This window comes from Urocitellus parryii, chromosome 4 (genome assembly GCF_045843805.1).
Source record: "Urocitellus parryii isolate mUroPar1 chromosome 4, mUroPar1.hap1, whole genome shotgun sequence".
Lineage (NCBI taxonomy): Eukaryota > Metazoa > Chordata > Mammalia > Rodentia > Sciuridae > Urocitellus > Urocitellus parryii.
Genome location: NC_135534.1, coordinates 31,912,958 through 31,937,798, shown reverse-complemented (window position 1 = coordinate 31,937,798; position 24,841 = coordinate 31,912,958). Strand labels below are relative to the sequence as shown.

At 47.3% G+C, this 24,841-nt stretch overlaps 1 protein-coding gene and 1 long non-coding RNA gene across 5 annotated transcripts in view; one reads left to right on the top strand and one right to left on the bottom strand.

Moving 5' to 3' along the window:
• Kiaa1549l (KIAA1549 like) overlaps positions 1–17,683 on the top strand; it is a 257,863-nt gene extending 240,180 nt beyond the window's left edge. For all 4 annotated transcript variants that reach the window (XM_077797483.1, XM_077797482.1, XM_026404625.2 and 1 more), the window contains exons 18-21: positions 6,952–7,049; positions 9,351–9,499; positions 11,531–11,682; positions 16,484–17,683. In XM_077797483.1, coding sequence (XP_077653609.1) covers positions 6,952–7,049; positions 9,351–9,499; positions 11,531–11,682; positions 16,484–16,765 — 681 coding nt within the window. In that variant the 3' untranslated portion in view covers positions 16,766–17,683. The remainder of the gene's footprint in view (positions 1–6,951; positions 7,050–9,350; positions 9,500–11,530; positions 11,683–16,483) is intronic.
• LOC113193845 (uncharacterized) overlaps positions 1–24,841 on the bottom strand; it is a 65,072-nt gene that overhangs the window by 32,724 nt on the left and 7,507 nt on the right. The gene's annotated exons all lie outside the window — the stretch shown is intronic.

Genomic DNA, 24,841 nt, shown 5'->3' with positions numbered 1-24,841 from the left:
TTGCATCTGCCCCAACATCTGGGCTCTCCCCTCCCCACCTCCCCCTGTCTCCCTTTCTCCCCCACCCTTCCTCCTCCTCTTCTTCCTCGTTCCCCTGAGACCTACCTTTCCTTTCCCTCTCCCCTCTCTGGCACCTTGCTTATGTTTTTCCAAATAAGATTCAAATCTGTCCTGAACACCCTTCTGGCCAGTATGGGTGGGAAATTGGGGTCGGGGAGTCCACACCAGTCACTGCTAATTGTGCATTGTCTCCCTCTCAGGAGGCCTTGAAGACAGGTTCCTCTGTCCTAACTGGCCTCCCTGGGCATGGGCACTTTGCCTTTGGACTGCCCTAAGAGTTCATCCCTGAATATCTGGCAAAGGCACACTCCACTCAACTTAGACACACCACTCAAGTGAATAACACCCACAGTTTACATAGAGATGGGAAGAGGGAGTGGGGAGAAAGCGGAAGTCTAGAGAATACTTAGCCTGTAAACTCAGGTGTGGAAGAAAAGCCACTTTGTCCCTCTGCAGTCCTCTCAGCCAGGCTCAGGCTGTTCCTCTCTGTTCTCCAAGGACCTACATGTGCAAAGCATGGGGGTGGGGTGGAAGGAGGCTGTAGTGCCTGGTCCCAGTTTTCCTCCTCTAACTCCTCTGGTTGGCATCCCTGGAAAAATCCTTGTGCTGTGAGTCCTGGCAGAGGACAGCTGGACCCTCATCCTCCTGATCCTGAATTCTTACCAGACTCCTCTGTTGCTTTGCTTGCCTGCTAGCCCTGGGTCTCCTCTCTCCCTCTTCCCTCCCCACCTCTCCTTTTCTCCCCCACCCTTCCTCCTCCTCTTCTTCCTCGTTCCCCTGAGAGACCCACCTTTCCTTTCCCTGTCCCCTTTCTGGCACCATGCATGGCACTGCCTCATGCCCTCTCACCAGGCTCCTGAGCAGCCTGCTCTTCTGTCCTTCACCCTGTGTGTGGAGGGGTTGGGGACAATCCTGTGCTATTGCGGATTCCTGGGCTTTCCAGAGGTGGGCACCCGTCCTGGTTGGCACATTCCCTAAATCTCTCCTCTACCTCTTCCTTGGGGTGTGAGGCAGGACACAGCCTCTTTTCCAGACCCTTAGCTCTGTGTCCTACCCCCCAACTCTCCTCTTCTTCCTATCTGAAGGGTGTTTCCCAAACACAGGGGCAGAAGAGTCCAAATGTCCCTCACTTCTTCCAGATTTCTTTTTATGGCATCCATCTTAAACCCTGAGTGGTTTAGGACTTAAGTTCTTGAGAGTCAAAATCCTGGGTTCTTTCCGTTTAGCAGGTTTGACTTGTGAGCTCCGGTGAGAATCGACCCTTGGCCAACTTCATTTTGCTATGATCTTCCCTCCCTGGGGCAGAAAGGTGGGCTGTCCCAGTTGCTTGGAACAGAGAAAGGCTCCTAGAATTGAAGAACCATGGAAGAAAAAAAATGAAATCTTAATTTTATCAGAATAATTTTCTGTCTCAGAAAGAAGGGGGATAGCTTGTATTGAGTACCTAGTGTGTGCTAAATATGGCATTAACATATAAATCCTATAAACAACCAGTAAAATAAAATAAATAAATAAATAAAGGCATTGTGTCCAACTACAACTAAAAAATAAATATATATTTTTTTAAAAAAGATATAAATCCATTCTTTTAAACAACTTTGAAATCCAGATACGATGCTATGACTTCGGCTAATAAGAAAGCAGGCAGAGCGGGTGGGGCTGGGGCTCGGCGGTAGAGCACGTGTCTGGCATGTGTGAGGCCCTGGGTTTGATCCTCAGCACCAAAATAAAATAAAAAGGTATTATGTCCACCTACAACTAAAAAAGTCTATTTTTTAAAAAAGAAAGAAAACGGGTTCAGGAAGTTAAGTTGCTTGAAACCGAGTAGCTGGAAAGGACCAAAGTCAAGATTCAGGCCAAAACCCACGGCCTTTGCCTCACTGAACCCTGAGCTCAGACTTTCAAGACAGCCCCCTTAACTGGCAGCATGGTTTTGAACAGGTCAGTTGACCTCTCTGAGCTTTCGTATCCCCATCTGTCAAGGTAAGAGGTCTCAGTGTCTCCTGTTCTCTTCCCAACTTGGACCTTCTTTGATCCCTGAGGCCTCAGAAACCTCAGATAATGCTCCATCAGTAGCTCTTAGGTCGCTGTCAAGGTAAGCACTGGGTTGGTTTGTTTTCTCCACCTTGGAGTTAAGACTTTAATTACCAAGTCCCTGCTTTCAATTAAATAAGAACTGTTTTTCTAGAAGATTCTACCCCTGTACCAGGATATGGAGTTACTTATAGCTGGATTTGAACAAGGTGGATGTTATTCTGCCTGGAGCAGCACACTTGGGATCAGCACACTGCTGTGAAGCCCAGTGTAGCCATTGGCTATGGAAAGACTGGAGCTTCCACTCCAACCTGGGGCTAACTTGCTGGCATCAAACAAGGGCTTCTACTATAGTTTGAATCTGGCCCATGTGTTAATAGTTTGGTGCCCATTCGTGGTGCTATTGGGAGGTGGTGGTACCTTTAAGGGGTGGGGCCTAATGGGAGGTCTTCAAGTTGCTGGAGGTATGACCTTGAAGGGTATGGGGGGATCCCAGTCTTCTTCTCTTTCAATTCCTGGTCATGAGGTGAGCATTTATTCTGTCATGATGTGCTACCATAGGCCTTAAGCACCAGGGCTGATTATAGACTGAAATCCCCAAAACTGTGAGCCAAAATAACCTTTTCTTTTTATAAGTTGATTATCTCAGGTATTTGTTATAGTAACAGAAATTTGACTAATACTGCTTTTCATGAAGGTGGGTTGGCTTTGGCCTGTGGGTCTACTTTCGTCCACCAAAAGCCAAAAATCCCTTCGCTTGTGCCTTCAATGGCAAGCTGCCCTTCAGCCTCACCCCTGAAGTGAGTCCCTTGAAGTTTCTGTCTACAGACCCCTCCTCCTGGGTGGATGCACATTCACAAGGAGGACACAGTGGGTCTTGCCTGGGCTCCCTCTCCATTGAGATCACTAGAGAACATGGTTCTGATCCACTCCTGTCACCCCTCTACTCCAGCATAGTCAGGCCTGGGACTTTGAACAGACTGCTCACCTTCCTTCCTTCGATTGCTGGATTCTAGTCACACCCAGACACCTACTTCCTTGAAGACCCATTTCCAAACAGTCTTCCTTCCAACCTGAGTCTGGTCTTTATCCTGGTCAGAGGCAAGGATCCCAAAAGATGGTGTCCTTGAGCAGCCACTGTCACGGAACAGAGAATTTGGAACCTGGCCATCATTTTGAGTAATGGCTTCCAGTGGGGTCCTAGTCCCAAAGCAGCCAATAGAAGCTAGATTCCAAGTACCTGAGGAAGGGAGCCGGAGTGCAGAGGAGAGAGGACTTGAACCACAGGGAGCCTGTACATGGGAGTGGGGGGTGGGGGTAGGAAGACCCAATAAAGAGGATTCCCTGGGCTGTGAGCACATGGCATGGGCTGCGTCTCTGGTTTTTATGTTCCCAACCCCCCACCAGGCTGCTCCAAGGGTCCAAGGATACAGCCTCAAGGTGACATTCTGGTGTCCTGCTTGCTTTCCTCCTGCAAAAATCTCCCTGGGAGAGCACTCCCTTGGTGCTAGTCAGAGGTTCAGAACTTTTAATCTGCTCTAGGACAGACAGGCACAGGAAGCTTTTTCTTGGCTGGGAAATCATGTTGATTGCAGAATAAACCTTCCAAGAACCAGGGATAAAAATAGGTTGTCTGCCTCCCCTGCTGAGCACCGCAGCAAGGCCAGAAGAGAGGAGAGGGGATGGGAGCCCCTTTCTCTATTTCGGGAAAGGAACACCTCACTTGTCAGTTTATTGATAATTACGGAACGTAGAACTTGAAGGGCATCCAGAAGAATGCTTTTGAAACTGTCTGTGTGACTTTAGGGTTCAGGGACGCCCCCAGGGAGCACCATGAAAATAAGTGAAGGGTCAGATTCACCAAGGAACTTCCTCCCAACAGCAGCCAGAAAAGCTCTGCTTTCATTCTGTATCAGCGTCTTTCAGGATGGTTTTGCGACTGAAGTTAGGTTTGGAAGACCATGAGCCAGGCCAATACCTATTTCATAAGGAAAACAAAACGAAACAACAGAGAGACAAGGTGTCGAGAGAAGGGGTGACCTTTTCTTAGAAAGTGAATGGCTAAATCAAGATGAGAGCCTGGATCTTCTTATTTGTGGTTCACTCAGCAGCATTCAGAAAACAGTAACTTAGCACCACCAGGTGCGAAGCGCTTTGGTCATGAAGGGGTACCCTGAGGAGATGGACACTCTGTCTAGTGGAGAGGCAAGATACAGTTCCCAGATAACAGCCTTTGCATACATAGCTAACTGATTCTCAAAAAAAAAAAAAAAAAAAAAAAAAGGGAAATGCAGCTCAGTAATACAGTTCTCCATATTGATTCAGTCAGTGCTTCCAGATCTGGGCAGATGTTGTCTTTTGTTCTTCTACTGAAAAGTTGGTATTGCTGATACACTTCAAGGTCGACAATGATTTTCTTTGAGCGCTTTTGCCTTTTATGTCTTCTGAGAGCAAATGAGAAGGTATCTGTCAGCCTTGTTGCCATCTCTTTGTGGGTGGGATGCCTCTTCTCTCTGTCTACTGTTAAGCTTTTCTCTTGGCCTTTGGTATTCTACCACTTCACTACAATGTAGTCAGATGTATGTTCTGTTTGAATTTGCTTATGCTGCTTGAGATATAATTGTGCTTCCTGAAAGTGTTAACTTACTTATTTAATCAATTCTGGAAAATTCTGAGCCATGGCTTTTTCAAATATTGCCTGTCCTTCAGTCTCCCACTTTTGTCCTTCAGGACTTTAACTATTTTGCATCTTAGATCTGTTCATTCTATCCTCTGTATCTTTTATATTTTCTATCTCTGTCTCTTCGTGCTTAATTTTTAGTAATTTCCACAATCCTATTTTCAGATTTGTTAATTCTCTCTTCAGCCATGTTAATCTATTATTTAATTCCCCTACATTGAATATCTTATCTCAATAATCACTTCTGAAAGGTTTGGAGGTGTTTTTGTTTTTGCTTTTTGTACTGGGGATTGAACCCAGGGGCTTTAACCACCAAGCCACACCCCCAGCCCTTTTTTATATTTTATTTAGAGATAGGGTCTTGCCGAGTTTCTTGAGAGCTGACTAAGTTCCTGAGGCTGGCTTTGAACTTGCGATCCTCCTGCCTCAGCCTCCTGAGCTGCTGGGATTACAGGCATGTGCCACTGTACCCAGCTAAAAATTGTTTTTCATGTATGCTGGGTCTTTCCTGATAGCATCTCTCTGATCAATTATTTGTTTAAAACATATCTTACATTTTTATTTCTTGTTTTGTATCTGGAAACTCCAGGCCCTGTACATCTGGGTATTTTTTTCCCTACAGTCTTTCATTTTTCTCTCCTGGTTTGTTTTATGGTCTTGGATTATGACCTCCTCTTTGCTTCATCTTAATCTGTACTAATCCTGAGAACCTACTTTGAGACACTTCAAAAAGGACTTACGATCGCTTCTACTTGCCAAAGTACCAAGACTGGACCTTAGTGTCCCCAGTTGAGCTGCCTTGACCTTCCCCTGTTCCAAGGCTTGATCTCTTAATCGATTATCAGAGTGGCATTTATCATCTGGGTAATCTCCCCTTTTATATTTGCTTTCTACTTTCTATCTCCACCTCTAGTTTCAGCTCCTGGTTTTGTTTTAGTTGGCTGAGGTGTTTGGGAAAGGAGGTAGACAGAGGAGGTATTATTGAAGACTTTCCTCACAGCTTGCAGTTTTCACAGTGCATTTAAAAGTACACGTCGCCCAGAGCCTCATTGCTTCTGCCTGGCGTGGCCCTTCCAGGTGGGTAGACTGCCATAATGCTGGAGGGGGAAAGACCTCATTCAGCTTAAAGAATCCTGCTGTGGATTCCCAGGGCTGCAGCTTTTGATGCTGATGCTTTCAGGTTTCAAGTCCTGTCATCCTGTTCTTTGAGAGCTGTGGTAGGCAAGATGCCTGAAGAAAGACATGGATGAGAAGCACTACTTAAGCTTTGTCTTCCCGGAGAGCTTTTCTATATTTTTCTCTTGCTAAAGGAAGCGGCGGCCTGACTCTTTCTGATTCTGTCCATCTCTACCTATCTTTCTTTTATCCCCTCAAATTTGGATGAAAGTCATTACTTTGGTAAGAGTTTCAATCCCTTATCCTTGAATAGCACTTTATAGATTGCAAAATCCTTGCACAAATGCTCATTTGCCTGTCTTCTTAGTTGCCCTCTGGGTAGAGCATCAATGTCTCCACTTCTGAAGAGGATACAGGAGTCCAGAGAAGTTCACCTGATTTGCCTAGAGATGGATCTAATAAAATCTAGTTATCAGAACCTCCACACATCCCTCCTGACCCCCAAACCATTGCTTTTTCCTTTGCTAAACCTGCCTTTCATAAGAAAGTCAATCACATTCATTCATCCAGTACTTACTGCCTGCTGTATACCAGGTACTGTTCCAGGCACAAGGATGTTACTGACAACAAAGCCCTTGCCCTTACAGCCTTTAGGTTACAGTCGAGCCAGTGTCAGGTAATAAATAACCAAGCAACATTACAATACCAAAAAGCGGTCTTTGCCAAAATGAAAGACCTTCTCCAGGGGCAGAACTGCGAGATGAGCATCCCCAGGAGAAGGAACAGCAGGGAGCAAAGCCCAAGGCGGGAAGGAGCTTGGCTAAGGCAGCTCCGAGCTAAGAGCTTGGCTATGTTCTAGGAACACTGAAGGGCTCTTAAAGACAGTGGCCCGAGCAAGGATAGGGTGGTGAGAGATGAGGCAGGAGAGGTAGGGCAAGGCGTTCAGGGAGGAAGGAATGTCAGGCCCTTGGAGCCTCACTTCCTCCTTGCATAGGAGGACCCTGCGTGCCGACTGACGCTGGGTTTTAACAGATCTCACTCCGTTTGTGTCTCTTCCACAGGCCTACAGGTTTTCCCAGCTTCCTGAGATGGTCATGGGCTCTCCCCCTCCACCTGTACCTCCCCGGACTGGCCCGGTAGCTGTTGCTTCTCTCAGGCGGTAACACGCTCCTTTCTTTGCTTTGTTTGGAATATTTGGGAAGGTGTGGTCTGTGGACAGCAGCACCAGGAAATGTCTTTCCTGTTCTGCGCTTTCAAGGCACCCACCTGTTCAGACACCTGTGTATCTGTGGCACCCCAAGTGGGGCCCGGGGAGGGTCGGTGGACCAACTCTCAGGACATCCTAAATATCCTGAATAGAAATCCTTGCACATCTACAGTCAAACACACACACGCACACACACACACACACACACACACACACACAAGGTCAACTGCCCCATACCTTGAAAGCCCAGACCCTGACCTTGAACATCTAAAAATGACTCCAACATGGCTGCCACAGTGGCTGCTACAAGTCTGAATGCCTCCTGCAGCCACATTGGACACTCTGCAGCGGCTGCTCTGCTATTTAATTGTGGTGTCCAGGGAGGAGTGCCTCTGGTCAACTCCTGATGTCTAAGAGGAAGGAGCTGAAAACATAGGAACTCGGATCATATGAGGCATGTGTTAAACCTTTTCTCTGCTCTATAAAGATATAAGAAACACTCATTTTTAATAAATATGGACAAGAAATATAAAAGCCATGAGTAGGAAAGGTTGGGATAATCCTGCTGTCCAGAGTTCTGCCCTGGGGGGTACCCATGGGCCACATCCCTGGCCTTCCCTCCCCAGCCTCCCCGCCAACACACTAGTAACACTCATCTATGGACCACAGGCCTAGATTCTGAAAATACTGAAGAAAATAGGAGTGGCACCCAAAAAAGATCCCGACTCAGTTCCAGTGGTTTAGAATGTGGAGCTGTATAGATGCCACCCCTGGGTGCCAACGGAGACCAGGGTGGGCTGGGGAGCAGCTGAGCAGGGTTCCGGTCCCTGATCTACCAGGAATATGCTGTGTATCCCCAGGCAAGTTGCCTTGCCTCTCTGGCCCCTGTAATGGCCTACATGATTTCAAAAGCTCTGGAATTCCCAGAAGGGGGTCTCAGAAGAGTGTATGGAATAGAACCCAGCAATTTTCCTAGGATGGGGCTTTGGAAATAGTAGCAGAAGTCGGGAACAGCATGTGGGGGAACCCAGGGGAGGGAGGGAGGCCGGAGGGAGGTCTGAGCCACCACCACCCACCCTGCTGGATATCAGATCATTGCAACCCCCACATCTAACCCTCCTGGGGAACAGGAGGGGGCTTCTCTGTTATCCCCAGAGCTCTGGGTTGGAGGGCCTTGACGTCACCATCTGTGCCATGGCCAACGTCTGTTCCTTCGTCCTTCTTTCCACCCCCGTCTCCTCCATCACCCTTTTGCACCATTTGCCATCCTTGCCAAACGTCAGGCGGCCAGAAACCCAGAGAATTAGATCAGGAAGAACATTCGAGGCGGAGTTGTCCACCCCTTTCATTTTACAAAGAGGAAACAGGCTTAGAGAAGAGGCGAACCCAGACCTGCCTCCTGTCTTCTCCCTGCAGTGGCTCTTCTCTGCTCTTACTGTGACAGCCACTCCTCTGTCTGCAGGGGTGGCCCTGTGGGCTGGCAGCCTGCCACCGGCTGTAGCCACCTCTCTCTCCTTCCCATTTATCTGTAGAGGAGCCCAAAGTCCCTTCGGTGACAGGTTGCTGATGAGGAAAGTCGCCTTGGGGATGCACCTTCTGTAGCTGGCGGGACGTCTGTATCCCCCCACCAGGCTGCCACTCTTATTTGCCTACTGAAATAAGATGTGTTAAGTGGACCTGATTCTCTGGTTGTCTGTGGGACCGAAAAATAGAGGGGAGGTTCTTTTATTCATAATGTTCACAAAGTGCTGTTTCCTTGCTCCTGAGAGCAGCCTGAACTTCCCAGTGTCTTGGGCTTCCCACTTCCTGCCATAGTAGCAAATGTGGCCCTGCAGTCACCAACCTGGTCACCTGTGCTAGTGTCGGTGAATCGATGCCCCCTTCCCGCCCCCACATTCTAGATGGAGCCTTCTCATTGGCTGCCAATGATGTCATCACCTCCTAAATTGACCAACCCCAGCTAACACCCAGTGCTAATTGCTTTGCTTCTTTTCCGGAAATTAAATGTTCTCCTGCCCAGAGGCACAAGAGCCACCATTAGAGAAGAACTGACCTTGAACATGTAAAAGGTACTCCAGCTCTGGTCACCCTACGGCTCCTACAAGTCTGAGCTTCTCCTACAAAGCTAGTCCCCAGGACTCCACCCCCTTGGGGCTTGGAGGTCATAGCCTCCTACCAAAGGTATTAGGGATGCTGCACCCTGCCCCCTGAGGTCTGGGGACCATGCTAACAGAGCCCCTCTGCCCTACCCAGGTCCACCTCAGACATCGGCAGCAAGACCCGAATGGCCGAGTCCGCAGGTCCTGAGCCAGCCCAGCTGCAGGACAGCGCCTCGTTTGCACAGGTGTCCAGAGGCCCCGTGTCTGTGACGCAGTTGGATCAGTCTGCTTTAAATTACTCAGGTGAGCAGGAGGAGGAAAGCTCAGGGCCCTGGTCCCTACTGCAGAGCCCCTCCCCATCCTGGCCCCCAAATCTACTCCGCCTTCCACCTGCCACCCTCGGGAACCAGAGCTTCCACATTTCTGAGTCCCCTCATGACTTCACAATCCTGACTAGAAGAGCTACTGATTTTATTTCTTAAAAGATCTGAAACTGTACAAAACACCAAGTTTTGAAATCAGGGTGTATGTTGACATTTTTCCAGTTCTGTGAGGGGTTTCATTTAAAGCATTACAGCTGGGCTCAGTGGTGCACACCTGGGATCCCTGTTACCTGGGGACGCTGAGGCAGGAGACTCACAAGTTGGAGGCCAGTCTCAGGAACTTAACAAAATCCTGCCACGAAAACTAAAAAGGGCTGTGGATGCAGCTCAGTGATAGAACACGCCTAGGTCCAATCCCCAGTATTGAAGGAAGGAAGAAAGGAAAAAAGTAAATTTGATTTATGCTTACAGCTATCCACCCCCTTCTTAATTCCCTTTCCCCAAGATATTCGCAGACCATAAGCAGTGGGTTTTAATCTTTTGCCAAATACATGTCTACATAACAGTATGTATTCATGTCATGCATTTTAATTTTACATAAGTGATATGCTATACATTTCCTTTTGCATTTTGTTTTCTTGATTCAACATTGTTTGCAAGATTTCTCCAGACTGCTACCTACATACTAACTAGCTTATTCATTTAAACTGCCATATGATGTTCTGTGTATGATACGCCACAATCCGGCCTTTCCCTCTTGGTGGACATTAAGTGTTGTTTCCAGTTTTTCACTATGACAAGCAAAGTCCAAATGGAACATCAAGGTTTGTACATGACGTAGTTAGTGTTTTAATTCATTCAAACCATACCTTTTAGATTAAAACTGCAAACACCCATTTGACAACATTTAGTAAAGCCTTCACAACGTTCAGGAATTCCACTGGTGAAGTCCATTCCTTTCAATTCTTTTTCATGGACCTTTAAAAACATGCATTCTCCCGGCCTCTGGGGAGGCTGAGGCAGGAGGATCCTGAGTTCAAAGCCATCCTCAGCAACTTAGCAAGACTCTGTCTCAAAATAAAATATTTTTAAAAAGGGTTGGGGGAATGTGGCTCAGCGGTTAAGCACCCCTGGGTTCAATTCCTCATACCAAACAAACAGACAACAACAACAACAACATAAATCCCAAACATGCATCCTCCTGGGAGGAAATCACCCAGACACTGGGGTGTCATTTCCTCTTGCCAGCAGGTCAGGGTGTTGGGATGGGGATGAGAGAGTTGTAAGGGCTCAGTGGGGGAGTTTGGCCGTTAAAGCTTAGAGAGCCTGTCAGTTACAGGACAGGTTGCTCTCCCCTACTGCAGGTAACCGGGGTTGTCTTGCAGGAGGAGGTTTCCTGCTTTCCCTGAACCCCATCTCCAGGACGTTTTCCTCTCATTCTCTAGCTAGGGCCCATGCCAGAGTCCCCCCTGGCTCCCCAGCTTCCTCCAGTCTGAGCAGAGGCAGGCCCCATGGCTGCCAGCTGGGCCTACCACTCCCTCTTCAGGGGATGGGATGGTGGGAAAAGTTCAGAGCCCAGCAAAAGTCTGTCCTTCCCCCATGAGAGTGCAGATCCCACACCTGGCAAAAGGGCACAGCTGGATTTAGCCCCTCTTTGGCCTCTAGGCCCGGTTCCCTGAGCATGGCACCCCCCTGTTGCTCTGCACAGTGTCTCTAAATAAAATATTAAAAAGGAGCCGGGTTCTACAAAGAAGGAAGGCCTGGTTCCCTCTCCTCTGCCCTGTTACTACATTCCCTGGAGCCTCGGCCATCACAGCTGGGGATCACTGTAGCTTAGATAGAGCTGCACCAGCGTCACAGCCCAGAACAAGTGCCACTCCATCAGATCTGATCTAACAAGACCTCAAGCCCAGCTGACAGCCAGGCGTCCTGTGAAACTGGCCTTATGGTAGGCTCTGGGCGGCACTGGATCCCAGAATCCAGCCTCTCCTGATCTGCTCTTCCACGCCAGGTAACACGGTGCCGGCAGTGTTCGCCATCCCAGCTGCCAACAGACCTGGCTTCACTGGCTACTTCATCCCCACGCCTCCCTCGTCCTACCGGAGCCCAGCCTGGATGTCCTACGCGGGAGAGAACGAGCTCCCAAGCCAGTGGGCCGATTCGGTGAGACCCCTGCTGATGCCCTCATAAAATTCACCATCTGGCACACTTTCAGGAGATGCTGGGGTAAAAGCCTGAGCCCCAGAGTTGGGTTATCGCAGCACCCCCCACACTAACCAGATGGCCAAGCCAGTCACTTAACAGACACAGTGAGGGAAGACAGGGTGTCCTTTGGCAGAGGAACTTGAGACCTGTTTCCACCACAGATTCTACCTCCTAGCAAGAGACCCTAATCAAGTGAATTTTTATAATAATAGCTACCAGGGGTTGAGTATTTTCTATGTGCCAGACACCATGTTAGATGTCATATGTATAGAATCTTATTTAATCTTCACAGAAATCCTATCAGGTCGGTATTATTGGTCCCATGATAACTCCCATTTGGCAGATGAGGAAACTGAGGCCCAGTTAGGTGGTGTGACTTGTCTAATACCTACACAGTGAGTAAGGTGCCGATGTCAGAATTTATACCTGCACCTGTATGACTCCAAAGTATTCATTAAACCTGTTTCTTTTAGCTGTCAGAATTGATAAAATTTTAGATCCAAGGCCAGCAAATGAAGCATTAGAAACCCAAGACTGAAATTACCTTGTATATACATCCTAAGACTTCCTGCCTGACTTCCAGCCAAGGACTGGCTTGTCCTGATCCTTTGGTTTCTTCCTTCTTTACAATTAGGAGTATATGGCACAGTCTGTACCTACCTGGTATTCAAGCCCAAACCTGCCTTCTGGGTTACCTGCAAGGGGGCTTCTATGAGGGGGAAAAAAGCCTAGTGGTGGCCTTTGGAGTGGGTCATCTAGTCCCTGGGTGACACTGCTTACTGTGGATGAGAAAGGCAGGCTGAGCCTGGTGGTTCCCTGGTGCTCTAGGTCATTTTAGGTTGGTCTCAGCATTTGGAGTTAATCCTAGAGTTAGGAAACACCCTGACACCAGGGTCTGGCTCACCTTCTCCCTAGAGTCCAGACTCTCCTCCTACAGCTCCAGCTCAGCTAATCATTAGTGTCTATCCTCCCTCCAGTGGTATGACATTTAAATGACAGCACCTACATGCATTCGCTTTCCTGTTGATCAAAGCTAACTTCTTTGATTTCCAAAACATTGAAAACTGTATGCCATCTTGCATATTTCTGAAATGAATCCTATTCTTTCCCCTTCTTTAAAAGAGGACCTGACATAATTTCGTTTGTCTTCTGTGAACCATTCAGCATCGTTTGGCCTCACTACACCAAGAGAACATTCGTAGGATGAGCTCCAATGGTTGGTAGGATTATTGCCCCTAAGTCAAGTATTTCCAAACTACTCCAATTTGGAGGGTTATTGCCGTCCCTCGTATGGTTCTTCTTTGCCTGATCTTGCTCCCAGCTGGCACTTTATATTGGTGTCCATGTCCCCACTTCCAGTAATACAGATTCTTGAATGTGTTTTTCCTAATGTGCTGTTCTCTGCAAATGAAGCATGTCTGAGCTCATTATAATTGTTTATAAAGTTGGAGTAAATAAGCTCTAAGAGAGGATCTAGAGGGAGTTCCTGCTGCTTCGTCTGTGAATCTTACTGTGGAACTTTATAGCATCTATTTTGGTTGTTAGGGGGCTTCCCCCCCCCACCCCCGTTCTTTTTTCATTCTCTGCTTTTCTGACATCACTGGCTATGATTTGTTTGGTTCAAAGCTTATTTGACTCCATAAAATCGTCTTAAAAGTCTACAAAATAATGTAATACCTTCAGAAAGTAGGTACACACATCTCTAAGTTATACAAGCCGGCAGTAAGCCCACAGCTTTGACAGCTCACTGGCCGTGTGCAGTGTTAACACTGGGTGCTCTGAGAGAATTGGTAAAAGGAAGTATTTTCCAAATCCTTGACCTTGCTCTCAAGACACTTTCAAATGAGAACTTAGCTAGGCTTGTAGCTGTGTTCAGATGCTTAGAGTTCCTTAGATGTTCCTTAGATGTTCCTTAGAGTTGAAGGAAATGGAGCCCAGTAAATGGAAGCCTGACCTTCCTGACAGAATGACTGGATCGTTCTGGGCTCATCCCCCTCAGTGTGAAAGAGAATGAATTTCCTACCAGTTGCTTCTAATGGAGAGAAGATGATGCTGCAGCCTAAATGGTCTTTCTTGGAGCCCAGATACCACCTGCAAAGCAGGGAGGTGTGCCCGGAGCTTGGAGCAAGCTGGGCAGGACAGGATTGAGAGCACGTGAGAAATCATGCAGGAAGCTCAGAGGGACCAGTTGTCAGCTTAAGAAAGATAGTCCCTTGGGGGAGGGTTGATCACACTCTCCACACCAGTGCTAGAAGGAAAAGCAGCCCAAAAGCACCAGCCTGTATATTCTATCATCTTCCCTGCTTCTGGATATTACTAAGGCCACCCCAGTAGACTCAGGTGTCCCTAGCTTGTCCTAGCCACCAGGTCTTGATGCCACAGAGAAAGGGGTCTCAAGAGTCGGACATTGACTCTTTTCACACCAGCATGTGCAGTTAGCTGAATTTAAAATGAGGACGAGGGGATGTGGCTGCTTCCTTCTCCACCCTTTGACACCTGCTGGTCATCCTTCAGTGATTAAGCCCAGGCTCCAGGGGACCCGCTGCTGTGTGATGTGCAAATTATGACCACCAGGGTGCAGTAGTAAGCATGCAAGGCCACGTCCTGCCTTCACAAAGTTGATGACCTGTGACAGGCAATGGCATCAGGAGGGATGACTGTCACAATAGAGAAACTGCAGGAAACACCTAACAGGGGCCTGGGCTAATGTCAGCCTGGTAAAGGTCCCCAAGAGCAAGGAAATTTGAGCTGAGATCTGAAATGTGCTTCCTGTGCCCTGGCCTTGGTTTCAGGTCACCTGTGCATTCCCAGCTCTTGTGGCCCAAAGACTCTGACAGTCCAACTCTGGTTTTCCTCTACGAGGTAGAGAAACCTACAAGTGCTACATAAAGAGACCTGCCATTGCCACCTATTTCCTCCTCTGTATTTCTTTGTTAGGTCTGGGGGGCGGGGGCGGGGAGTGAAAGCCCCAAACACAAACTTAGGATATCCATCCAATGACTTCTTACCCTGCTTGCATCCTGGACCACCGGGTAGCCTCAGAATGCATCACCCCCAGCGGATCCTCCCCAGAGTGTCCTTCCCAAAGCACAGACTCCCCCACTGCCTGACACCCAGCAGTGGTTCCCACGCCAGGGTCAGCTGTGCATCTTTGAAGCTGGCCTTCTTGGTAGGGGTCATCAGAACTTCCAGCAGGGAAGAGAGGGCTCTGCTTTCCCACCATATATTCCCTCATCCAAGATTTCTGATTCATCACCCAACCCCATTGCTATGGTCTGAAAGTCTGTGTCCTCTTCTTCGAATTGAAAAGTAGAATCCTTTCACCCCAAGATGATAAAGGGGCCACACAGGAGGCGATGAGATCACAAGGGTGGAGCCCATGTGAAGGGGATTATAAGAGAGATCCCTCACCTTCTACCATGTGAAAGTGAAAAGATCATTGTCTATGACCCAGGAAGCAGCCCTCTCCAGACATGGATCTGCCAGTGCCTAGCTCTTGGACTTTCCAGCCTTCAGAACTGTGAGAAATAAGTTTCTATTACTTCTAGACACTTCTGTTTGTGAGATTTTGTTATAACAGCCAAACAGACTAAGGCAGACATCCGGCTCCATCTTCATCCAGTGCCCAGATGAGCATGTCTGTTTCGAATGGGAACGGGTTGTGTTCCTCAGAAGTGTGATACAGAAAATAGGTAGAAGCACCAGGGAAGCTCAATGTCATGGTCTGGCATTCAGTGGCTTTTGGACCTGCACCTCCCTGGGGTCATTGACCTCCCTGCATCCCTCCCCACCGCCATGCCTTTGAACTTGCTTTTCCCTGTTCCATCTTCCTGGAAGTAGACTGACCCCTGTGGCCTCTCCCAGAGAGCTGCCCACACATGCCCCCTTCCCCACAGCACCCTATGCTGTGGCAGCAGTGTCACTCATTCTGCAGTGATCCAGCCAGCATTATGGAACGTGAAGCTCTCTGTGGACTAGCCTAGAACAACATCTGCAGCTGTGGCACCCTTTCTGTGGAAGAGTCACTTCTGAATTCCATGTCCTTGCCTTGTCCTTATTCCTAAGAGTTTCCATGTATTTAAGTATAGAACAATGTGTCTTTCATTTTTAAATGAAAAGAGAACATTTTTTTTTTTCAGGAAACTAGATCATATCCTGTATCCAAGACACCATAGTGCCGGGTTTAATTCCCAGCCCTTGGAGCCAGGTGCGGCTGTGCAAAGCATGCCCCAGTGGCTTGCTGGCTTTTACCACTTTAAACTGGGGGCACACTTTGCTTCGGTATTCTCACCTGTTAAACAAGGATAACAGTACCCACCTCCTGGGCTGCTGCCGAGAATTAAATGAGATAATGTGTGCAGATCCCTTGGCACAGAGTTCCAGGATTTGTAGCTATTATAGAGAAGAAACCCCTGCACTCCCAAGCAATAGTTCTAGTGACTGGATTATACTTAAATTAATAAGGAAGCCAGGAGGTTCAGATGGAGACTCAGATATAGTCCTAATGTTTTCAGCAAGATTTAAAACACCTATTTAATTCATCCAACCAGCATATTCAGTGAGTCCAAATGACCTGTTTTCTGAATGCATTCTAGATCTTGTATCCGTACAGTGGTACTTGGCTTCCATTTTTCTGTGTTCTTTTAAACCCCTTTTTCTTGTCCTCAGTCCCCTCCTGCTTCCAGTACCCAGCGTGTCCTGTGACTTGAGCTCCCTCCTAACCCCGGGCCCTTCTCTTCTCTCCCAACGTCCTCCACAGGTCCCCCTCCCCGGGTACATCGAGGCCTACCCCCGGTCCCGGTATCAGCAGAGCTCACCCTCCAGGCTTCCTCGCCAGTACAGCCAGCCCACCAACCTGCACCCCAGCCTGGAGCAGGCCCCCGTGGCCTCCGCAGCGGCCTCGCAGCAGAGCCTGGCAGAGAACGACCCCCCTGACACCCCCCTGACCAACATCTCCACCGCGGCCCTGGTGAAGGCCATCCGGGAGGAGGTGGCCAAGCTGGCCAAGAAGCAGACGGACATGTTTGAGTTCCAGGTCTAATGCCTTAGCCCCGTGGGACTCTGCACTTCTAGACTCCAAGGAAGCAGGCTTTGGGTCACTCACACCCAACGTGTGGGGACTTGAGACATGGACAATGGGTGAATCTCACCCTCAGTTTCAGAAACGGTGAACAGGGGGGCTTCTGAGAAACAGAGGACGTTCATGAACGCCTGGATTCTTGGTTTGTGCAACTGACGGTGGGTCAAGACGTCCCTGCTTGGGACCATGTGAGTGATACTCTGTTAGGCCGAGTGTTGGAATCATCCTTACGGTCTATTTCTCTAAGGAGCCTTAGTCACGAGAGGCACTAGCTAATGTACAGATTCCTGTCCAATGCTACATTTTAATAAATCACCAGAAGGGGGAGAACCCAGCTCTATCTTCGGTGACCTCTGCATGTTAACTCTTTCCGTGTTAAAGGCAATGTAGGAGTGTGAATTAAGCACCAGCCTGTACTCTCTCACTCAGCCACGACCATGATCACTAACGTCATCTCTAGCCTGTAAGGGAGACACCGACTGCAGCCAAGAAACTTGAGTCCCTTTGCTTTTAAAGGCTCAGATTCAAAGTCAAATGAATTGGATGAAAATCAGTACCAGTGGCTATGCCTATAAATAGCCGTGATCTCTTTCTTCCCTGTGAATTCAAGGTGGAGAAAGAGAGAAGATGAGCAGGAAGGGTGGATTTGTGTTGACAGAGTTTTTAAAAGGTGTTGTCATTTTGGAAATAGAGTACCCTCCAAGTTGGGATCTAATGGAAAGAGAGAATCAGTGCCAAGAGCTTTTAGAGTCCTACAAAAGAAAAACATTATTTGTGGAGGGTTTTCTTTTGCAGACTTTGAAGGTGGCACAAGAACAGAGCTTCTGTCTTTGGGGGGGATAATAGATGCATTGACTTTTCCAAGAAAATCTTATCTGTTCAACAGCGATGACCAGCATGTGCTGCCGAATGGTGCAAAAGGAAATAGTCACTGGTTCCTGTTAGAAACTCGAGTCGTAACCTCACAGTCGTCCCAGGCCGCGGCCTCTGTTTATAGAAGCTTCCGAATATAGGAAATCTGTTGATAGGAGTTTCAACATAAATAACTTTTTACAAAGTGTGTGGAGTTTACCAGTTCTCCATAGCTGATGGATGTAGGAAGACACTTGCTGAAGTGACAGGGGTCCTACCTTGTGACCAGGACGTTCCGTGTCACCCTCCCTGGCATGGAGATGTTGATCTCCAGACCTCTGGGTGGAAGACTTCGCCCACAGCACTGGGTGCCAACCACTGATTACCTGTCATGCAAGCAAGACAGCTACTGACTGTGGGTCACAGAGGGACCCGGGGCACTAGGCTCCCTGCCTGACTTTGGGAGCCACGTGTGGTGTTGGGGGCTTGCTTGGTGTCTGTTGGAGAACGAGGTCCTGTCCTGCCTTTACCCATGATCCATCAGCTTCAGCTTGCCCATTCCCTTCTGAGCCCACCTTCCCATTGTCCTCATGAGTTTCTTTGGTCTTTACTGAAGGAAGCAGGTGAAAATAGGAAAGTCGAGGAAGAGTAGGAACAGAACCATATTTGAATGGGAGATTCAAGCTGTCAAAGCACAGGCTTTTTCAAGAAGCTGTTTTTATTTCCCAATGGCAAATAGCCCTTGTTTAGAGATGATGTGTCATGGAATTCCCCAAACAAGACTCTTGTTCGGATGATATTAGGTAGTGTCCTTTTAGTATGCTGGTTGATCTTTCATAGTGTTAGTTTTTTGTTACTTAAAAAGAAATCAGCTATAAATAAAATGTATTTTTGTAATTTCCACGTTGTATATATGGTATATTTCTACCAATGGCCAGTTGTTGTAGTCCAAAACCTAAGTCAGCTTGCAGAACACTGTGGACAGTGCGAGATTTTACTGACAGATTCACACGATGCCTAAGGCTATCCAAATAGGCATCCAATGCACTTGAATGAACAAAGAGCCAAAGAAACTCAGCCTTTTCATGCAAATGGTATGAGTCTGATAAAATCAGCTACATTGTCCTGCTTTATCAATAATATCAATATTTCATCAGTGCAATGATATTAACCCAGTACTTTGTCTGCTTGGTAAATGCCTGGAAATACTGTATGCAAAAATGAAATTTCAAGACCTGAGTGTCGTTGAAATATATGTACATGTTTCAAAAGACAGTGTCTGAGCTTTGGATGTTCCAGTGACACACAGACCATAAATCTATAGTTTGCAGTGGTGTGACTCCAGATGGCTAAGGGGATGAAGCTCTAGATATCACAGTCTTTGCAGAAATAGGTGGTCCCCACTTGAAACGCTTGAGAAAACTCAAATATAGTGTGCTATATCAGACACTCACTTAAATCAGACGTCACGGGTTCAAGAAAAAGTCTTTGAAAGGAAAAACTTACATTGAAAAGAAATCTGTTCATGTTTTCCCACCAATGGGGAAGCAGAGTCATTGTGTGGTTTTCTGAGACTAAGATTGTGGTCCCTTCTCTGAAGAGTCTCCTAACCTTATGGAGATGACAGATGCCTGGGCAGGTGACTCTGAGAAAAGACAGCTAGTCAAAAGTGCCTCATGGAGGTAAAAATAGGATTCCGTGAGAGCTTAGAGGAGGCAGCAGTGACCTCCGTGTTCATCGAGATCCTCCAGGCAGACGCAGAAGCCATCATGGACCTCCATGACTTGGAGGAGGAAGTCTGGACAAGTGGAGGAACTGGCCTGAGGATTCACCATCCAACTTGCTCTCCATTTTCCATGCTGCCTGCACACATCTGCGACACATTCCTTTGTGCCTGCAAGTTTAAAAAATAGACAAGGGTCCTATGAGGGACTTCTTAATGTTCTTGCCAAGGCAACATATGGTGGAGTATGTCAGGAACTTTGGATACAGAGGACAATACCTTTGGGGCCTAATAAACATTTTCTCATCACTGGTTTTGATGCAAGTTTTTCTGCATTCATGAAAAAGAACTGCATTTTGGCTTTCCCCAGAGAGTCCTATCCGGGAAATGGTGTCCTCCACTTTTGTTCAGAACTGGGGTGGGGAGGGGGTGTGTGAATTCTTATCTTGGCACAGGCAGGAGAGCACTGACAGCTTGTCATTGTGAGAGAGCAGATGCTGTGCTCTGCATCTGGGGAGGCCATCCAGAGGTGCAGGAACACAGAGGTCTATTGTGTGGCCTGGCACCTGTGATCTGAGGCATGTGCAATAACAAGACAGCAACTGTTACCTGTGGGGAAGAGCTGCCTCTTCAAGGGTGGATTATATAAGAATCAATTCTCTAGTCCGGGGAGAAGTTATCTTGTGCGTTTGTTATTTTAAGAATCCAGCAAAAGGGCATGTAGTTTCTGAATAATCTTGATGGAAGAAATGAAATCATTTGATATATGATTTAAAAAAAAAAGAAAAAAGCTCTTCTGAGAGAGAGAGCCTGTAGAATAGAAGGGGTGAGGAATCTAAATACCTTCTGGAAGAAATGCTTTTCTAACTTTAAGGCAGAAATTGGAGAAGTGGATCAAAAATTTTAATACCGATTAATACTGATTACATATAAATGAGCTTCTTTTTTTTTTTCTACGTAGCACACAGGTGCTCAAAGTTCAATGAATGCATTTTTTAAAGTTTGATGACAGGATCTGAACTTAACCCTAAATTCCTCCTACCACACACCAGAAAATAATTTGGAGTTCCCCCACAAAATACAGCTAAAGACTTTAAAGAAGGATAATAATTTGGCTTGGAATAGGGACTGAGTGGGGTCTACGTATTGGAAGTTAAATTCTGCCCTTCAGTCCAACCTCAGAGGTATTCTGGTCAAGGAATTTTGCAGGGACGAGAAACCCATTTACACTCGCACAATGTGGAGGTTGACTGAAAGAATTCAGGAACATTTCACAGAAACTAAACGCAGCTCCCTGGCGGCAAGGGATGGAGGCAGCCACCCTGGCGCGCACTCTCTTGCTCCTTCAGGGTCTCTCCTCATGGAGCTCATCCGTTTCTCTCTGCACATCTGCTCGGATCTCTTGCTTCCCGTGGCTTACTCATTAGCAAATATGTAGCTAACGAACCCACCCCAGGACTCACACTACTTGACCTTTTCTTCCTTCCCAGAGCCCACCCCTCTGACTAGCATCTCTGTGCCCCCGAAGGTAAATTCTGAAGAATCTGATTGGTCCAGTTCATCTGGCTCTGGGTGAGCCTCCTTGGGGTCAGGTGCCTGCCTATCCAATCAGCCATGACCTGGGAGTCAAGGTCCTGTCATACAAGCATGGCTTCCTGGGTTGACTCTTTCAAGGGGGAGTTTAGAGGTGGGGAGGATTAGTACCCAAAGGAAGGAGTATGACTGGGCAGGACCTTCTAAGGGAACCTACTGCACACTGGAAATGACGAGTCCTGCTAGAATGCTACAGAGAAGGTAATATTCAGAGGGCAATCCCTATGGATGCTGCCAAAGAGAGAAAGAGCATTCTCACTTTCCTATAGGTGAGAGTACATCCACTTGGGACCCTAGTAGACTGGCCTGAACTGCCCTGGCCCCTCTGACCCCAACACCAGTTACTGAATACTGCTGCTGGGCCTAAGAAGGGATTTCTGACCAAGGCCCAGTTAGCACCATGTCTTGCTCAGCAGACAGTAAATACTTGTAAATTGAATTGCATGATCTTAGCTCAGGTGCTATTAACGTGGCTCATGGCCACACACTTGCATGGATGAGAAAACCAATGAGCCTCTCAATAGAGTCTTTTGAAACAAAATTGGTTTCAAGTGAAACTGATATTATAGTGGCTCTGACCTTCCGGATATAATAAGTTAGTGTCCTGAGAATTGAAAGGTCTCTTGATTTCTTAGGTGAACTGTTAAAGAATGCTAGACTGTTGTGGGCTGAGGATATAGCTCAGTTGGTAGAGTGCTTGCCTTGCATATGCAAGGCCCTGGGTTCAATCCCCAGTACCACAGAGGAAAAAAATGCTAATTGATAAATACTAAAATGTAGGGTGTTTCTGAGAAGGAATATTTAGGAAATATAATTGTGCCAGAAACAAATTCTCTTAGGAGATATTGAGTCACTTTGGTTCTGCAGGTTTTAAAGATAAAGAAATTTTTAGTAAGGCAGAATTTGTCTCCAAAGGTCAGACCCATACTTTAGTGAGAGCCATTATACAATAAAATCTAGATATTGATTATTTTCATTCTCTGACCTTGGTCACAGACTTTTGTAAATCATGGAGGGAGGCCATTGATGTATTTTACATAAATTAACCCTGGGCTCGCCTTACTTTTCCTCAACTCTTCCTTCTGTCTAAACTCACCTCCACCCCCCACACACACAATTTGAGTGGAGAAAAAAAATTGTACCCAAGAGAATCAGAGGAGTATCAATGGACTGGAAATTTTAAAGAGATGTAAATATTCTAGACTTCGAGCAACTCCCTTTGAATTTGTCTTTAATTCCTCATCTATCAAAAGGGTATAACATCTGTACTTCCTACCTCCCGTGCTGGTTGTGAGGAACCCATAGCATAATGTATCTGAAAAATGTCTGGGCATGGTGGCTCATGCCTGTAATCCCGGTGGCTCATGAGACTGAGTCAGGAGAATCATGAGTTCAAAGCCAGCCTCAGCAACAGTGAGGAGCTAAGCAACTCAGTGAGATCCTGATTTAAATAAAATACAAAATAGGGCTGGGGATGTGGCTCAGTGATTGAGTGCCTCTAAGTTCAGCCCTCAGTACCCCCCTAAAAATAAAAGTATCTGAAAAATGGTTTGAGAAATATGTTTGAAGGAATTCCCACTAAAGTATTAGCTTCACAGTTCAGTTTTATCCAGCAAAATAGTTCAGCTCCTCCAACCACTGAATCGATTTTTATTATCATGGGTTCCATGACAAGACTTAAGGAAAAATAAAGAAATTCCTAAGTTTGGAATTGCTCACAAAAGCCAGCCCCGCTTGGAGTTGGAGGGTGTGTAAGTTCGTGTAAGTACGTGTATGTGTGCTTTCACTCTGGGTGAAAAGCCCAGACCGTGATTCTTTCCAATCACGTTAGACACATTGGGCAAAGTACTGAGCAGAAGCTTTGAATGTAGCTGTTGTTATTTTAATGCTTTGCTTTCTAATTAACTTTGTACGTCCTTTGCCTCTGCCGGGAACAGAGTGTTCATATGCTGTTAGAATTTTTTATTGTAAAATAAAATGACAAAGGCTTTCATACCCCACACCTGCCTGCTTCTCCTTCTACCTCCTCCAGATGGTGAGGTGGCATCTCTTTCACACCCCAGCCCCACAACGGGACCTGCTTGGGGGTGCTGAAGAGCAGGGGCAGGCCTGGGGGACCCCTGGTGGTTCCAGAAGCCATCCCACTTGGGGCATGAGCTCATGGACCCAAAACAAAAGTGTGCCCTCGGCAGTTCACAGGCCCCAGAGAGGCAACTGGGACCCCAGGGAGGAAGAAGCCAATGTCTGCTCAGATGTCCTTCTCAGAGCAAAAGTCAGTGGCTTCCAAGGAGACTGGGGGTGGGGGTAGGGAATAGGACACAGACCCCCCAAACCACCTATTCACACCCTGTGCTAGACCCAGCACTTCTGACACCTGCCTATGTTCAGCCTCACCCAGAGGCCATGGTCTAGGCCGCCTGCTCTGCCCTCTGACTTACACTGATGGACAGGAGAGACCCAACCAGATTCTCTCTTTAGGAAATACCAAGATATGGAATCTATTAGCAGCACGTGTCAAAACCGAATGGTCAAAACTCAGAGAAGAGATAAGAAAGTCTGTCTCTTTTAACGAAGCCAATTCTGGAAGCTTCTGAGGAGTCCCTGTGCCTAATGTTGAGTCATAACCTCCGGGCTTTGGAGAATCTAGGAGACTTGGACAGTGGCTTCTCACTCGACCCCAGCTTGCTGAAGCTCTCTAAGTCCTTTAAACGTACCTAAGAGACTGAAGGAACAACTTCTTACTCCTCTCTTTGCTCCTGTGGAAGGAGGAATCAAATATGCACAAAAGATAATCCGAAGCCACTGCCTCTCGGCAATGCTGAGGGCGAAGCTTTTAGTGAAACCCCCAATAGGATGGGGACCATTGCAGAGGAGGTGGTACTGGTGATCCAGGGACTCAGGGGCTCGCTACGCCTCTTTATCCTTCCTCCTAGACCCTAGTGGCTCTTGGCTTTCAGGACAAATGAAAAGATCAAATGAAAGCAAGGGATGATGCCTTCTTTAGTCCCAGGAATGGAAGGTAGACACACACCCAGGGAGCTAGAAAAAGCTCATAGAAATCTCCCTCATCCCTGCTGGGTCCCCTCCAGAGACAGGACAGCAACCTCCATTCTGGACTTCTGTGAGCAAAGTGATGCATCTGACTCATGAGCTCCACTGACCACTGGAACCAGAAAGAATATGCTGTGGAACCAAAGCACGAGTGGAGAGCAAGCACCGGCAACACGTACCCGGAGAGTGAACGGGTGCCAGGGACTGAGTGCTTGTGTGTCCCCTCCCCCAGTTTACATGTTGAGACCTAACACCTGATACGAGGGTATTTGGAGGTGGAGAACTAAGGAGATGAGATTATAAAACAGAGAGATCCCTGCCCTCCTTCCTCCACCTGTGAATCAGAAAGCAGGACCTTGTCAGATGCTATATCTGCTGCTGCCTTGATCTTGGACTTTTCAGATCAGAACTGTGAGAAATAAATTCCTATTGTTTCTATGCCACTCCGTTTATGGCATTGGGTATAGCAGCTCAAACAGACCAAGACACTAGAGGATAAGTGCCCTGGAGTCTCTCTCTGACCTCTTGGAGGTACAGTTAGGACCAGTTTTGGCTTACACAGTTGCTTTCTCAACATCTCAATGTTTGAGTTTGCCTGTGCACAAATCCACATTTGGATAGAGGCCATCTGGCTCATTGGAATGGAAATGAAGTTTTGTTAATGGCGACAGTTTCACTGTGAACTTGATCTGCTAGGCTCTGGACCCTGAAGGGCCTTCACTCAAGGTGTAACAGAATTTGCTTTTCTCACGAAGTCCACTCTATCACCAGCTTCTCGATCCTGGAGGATGAGGCTTTGGAGACACCCACGGAGCCTG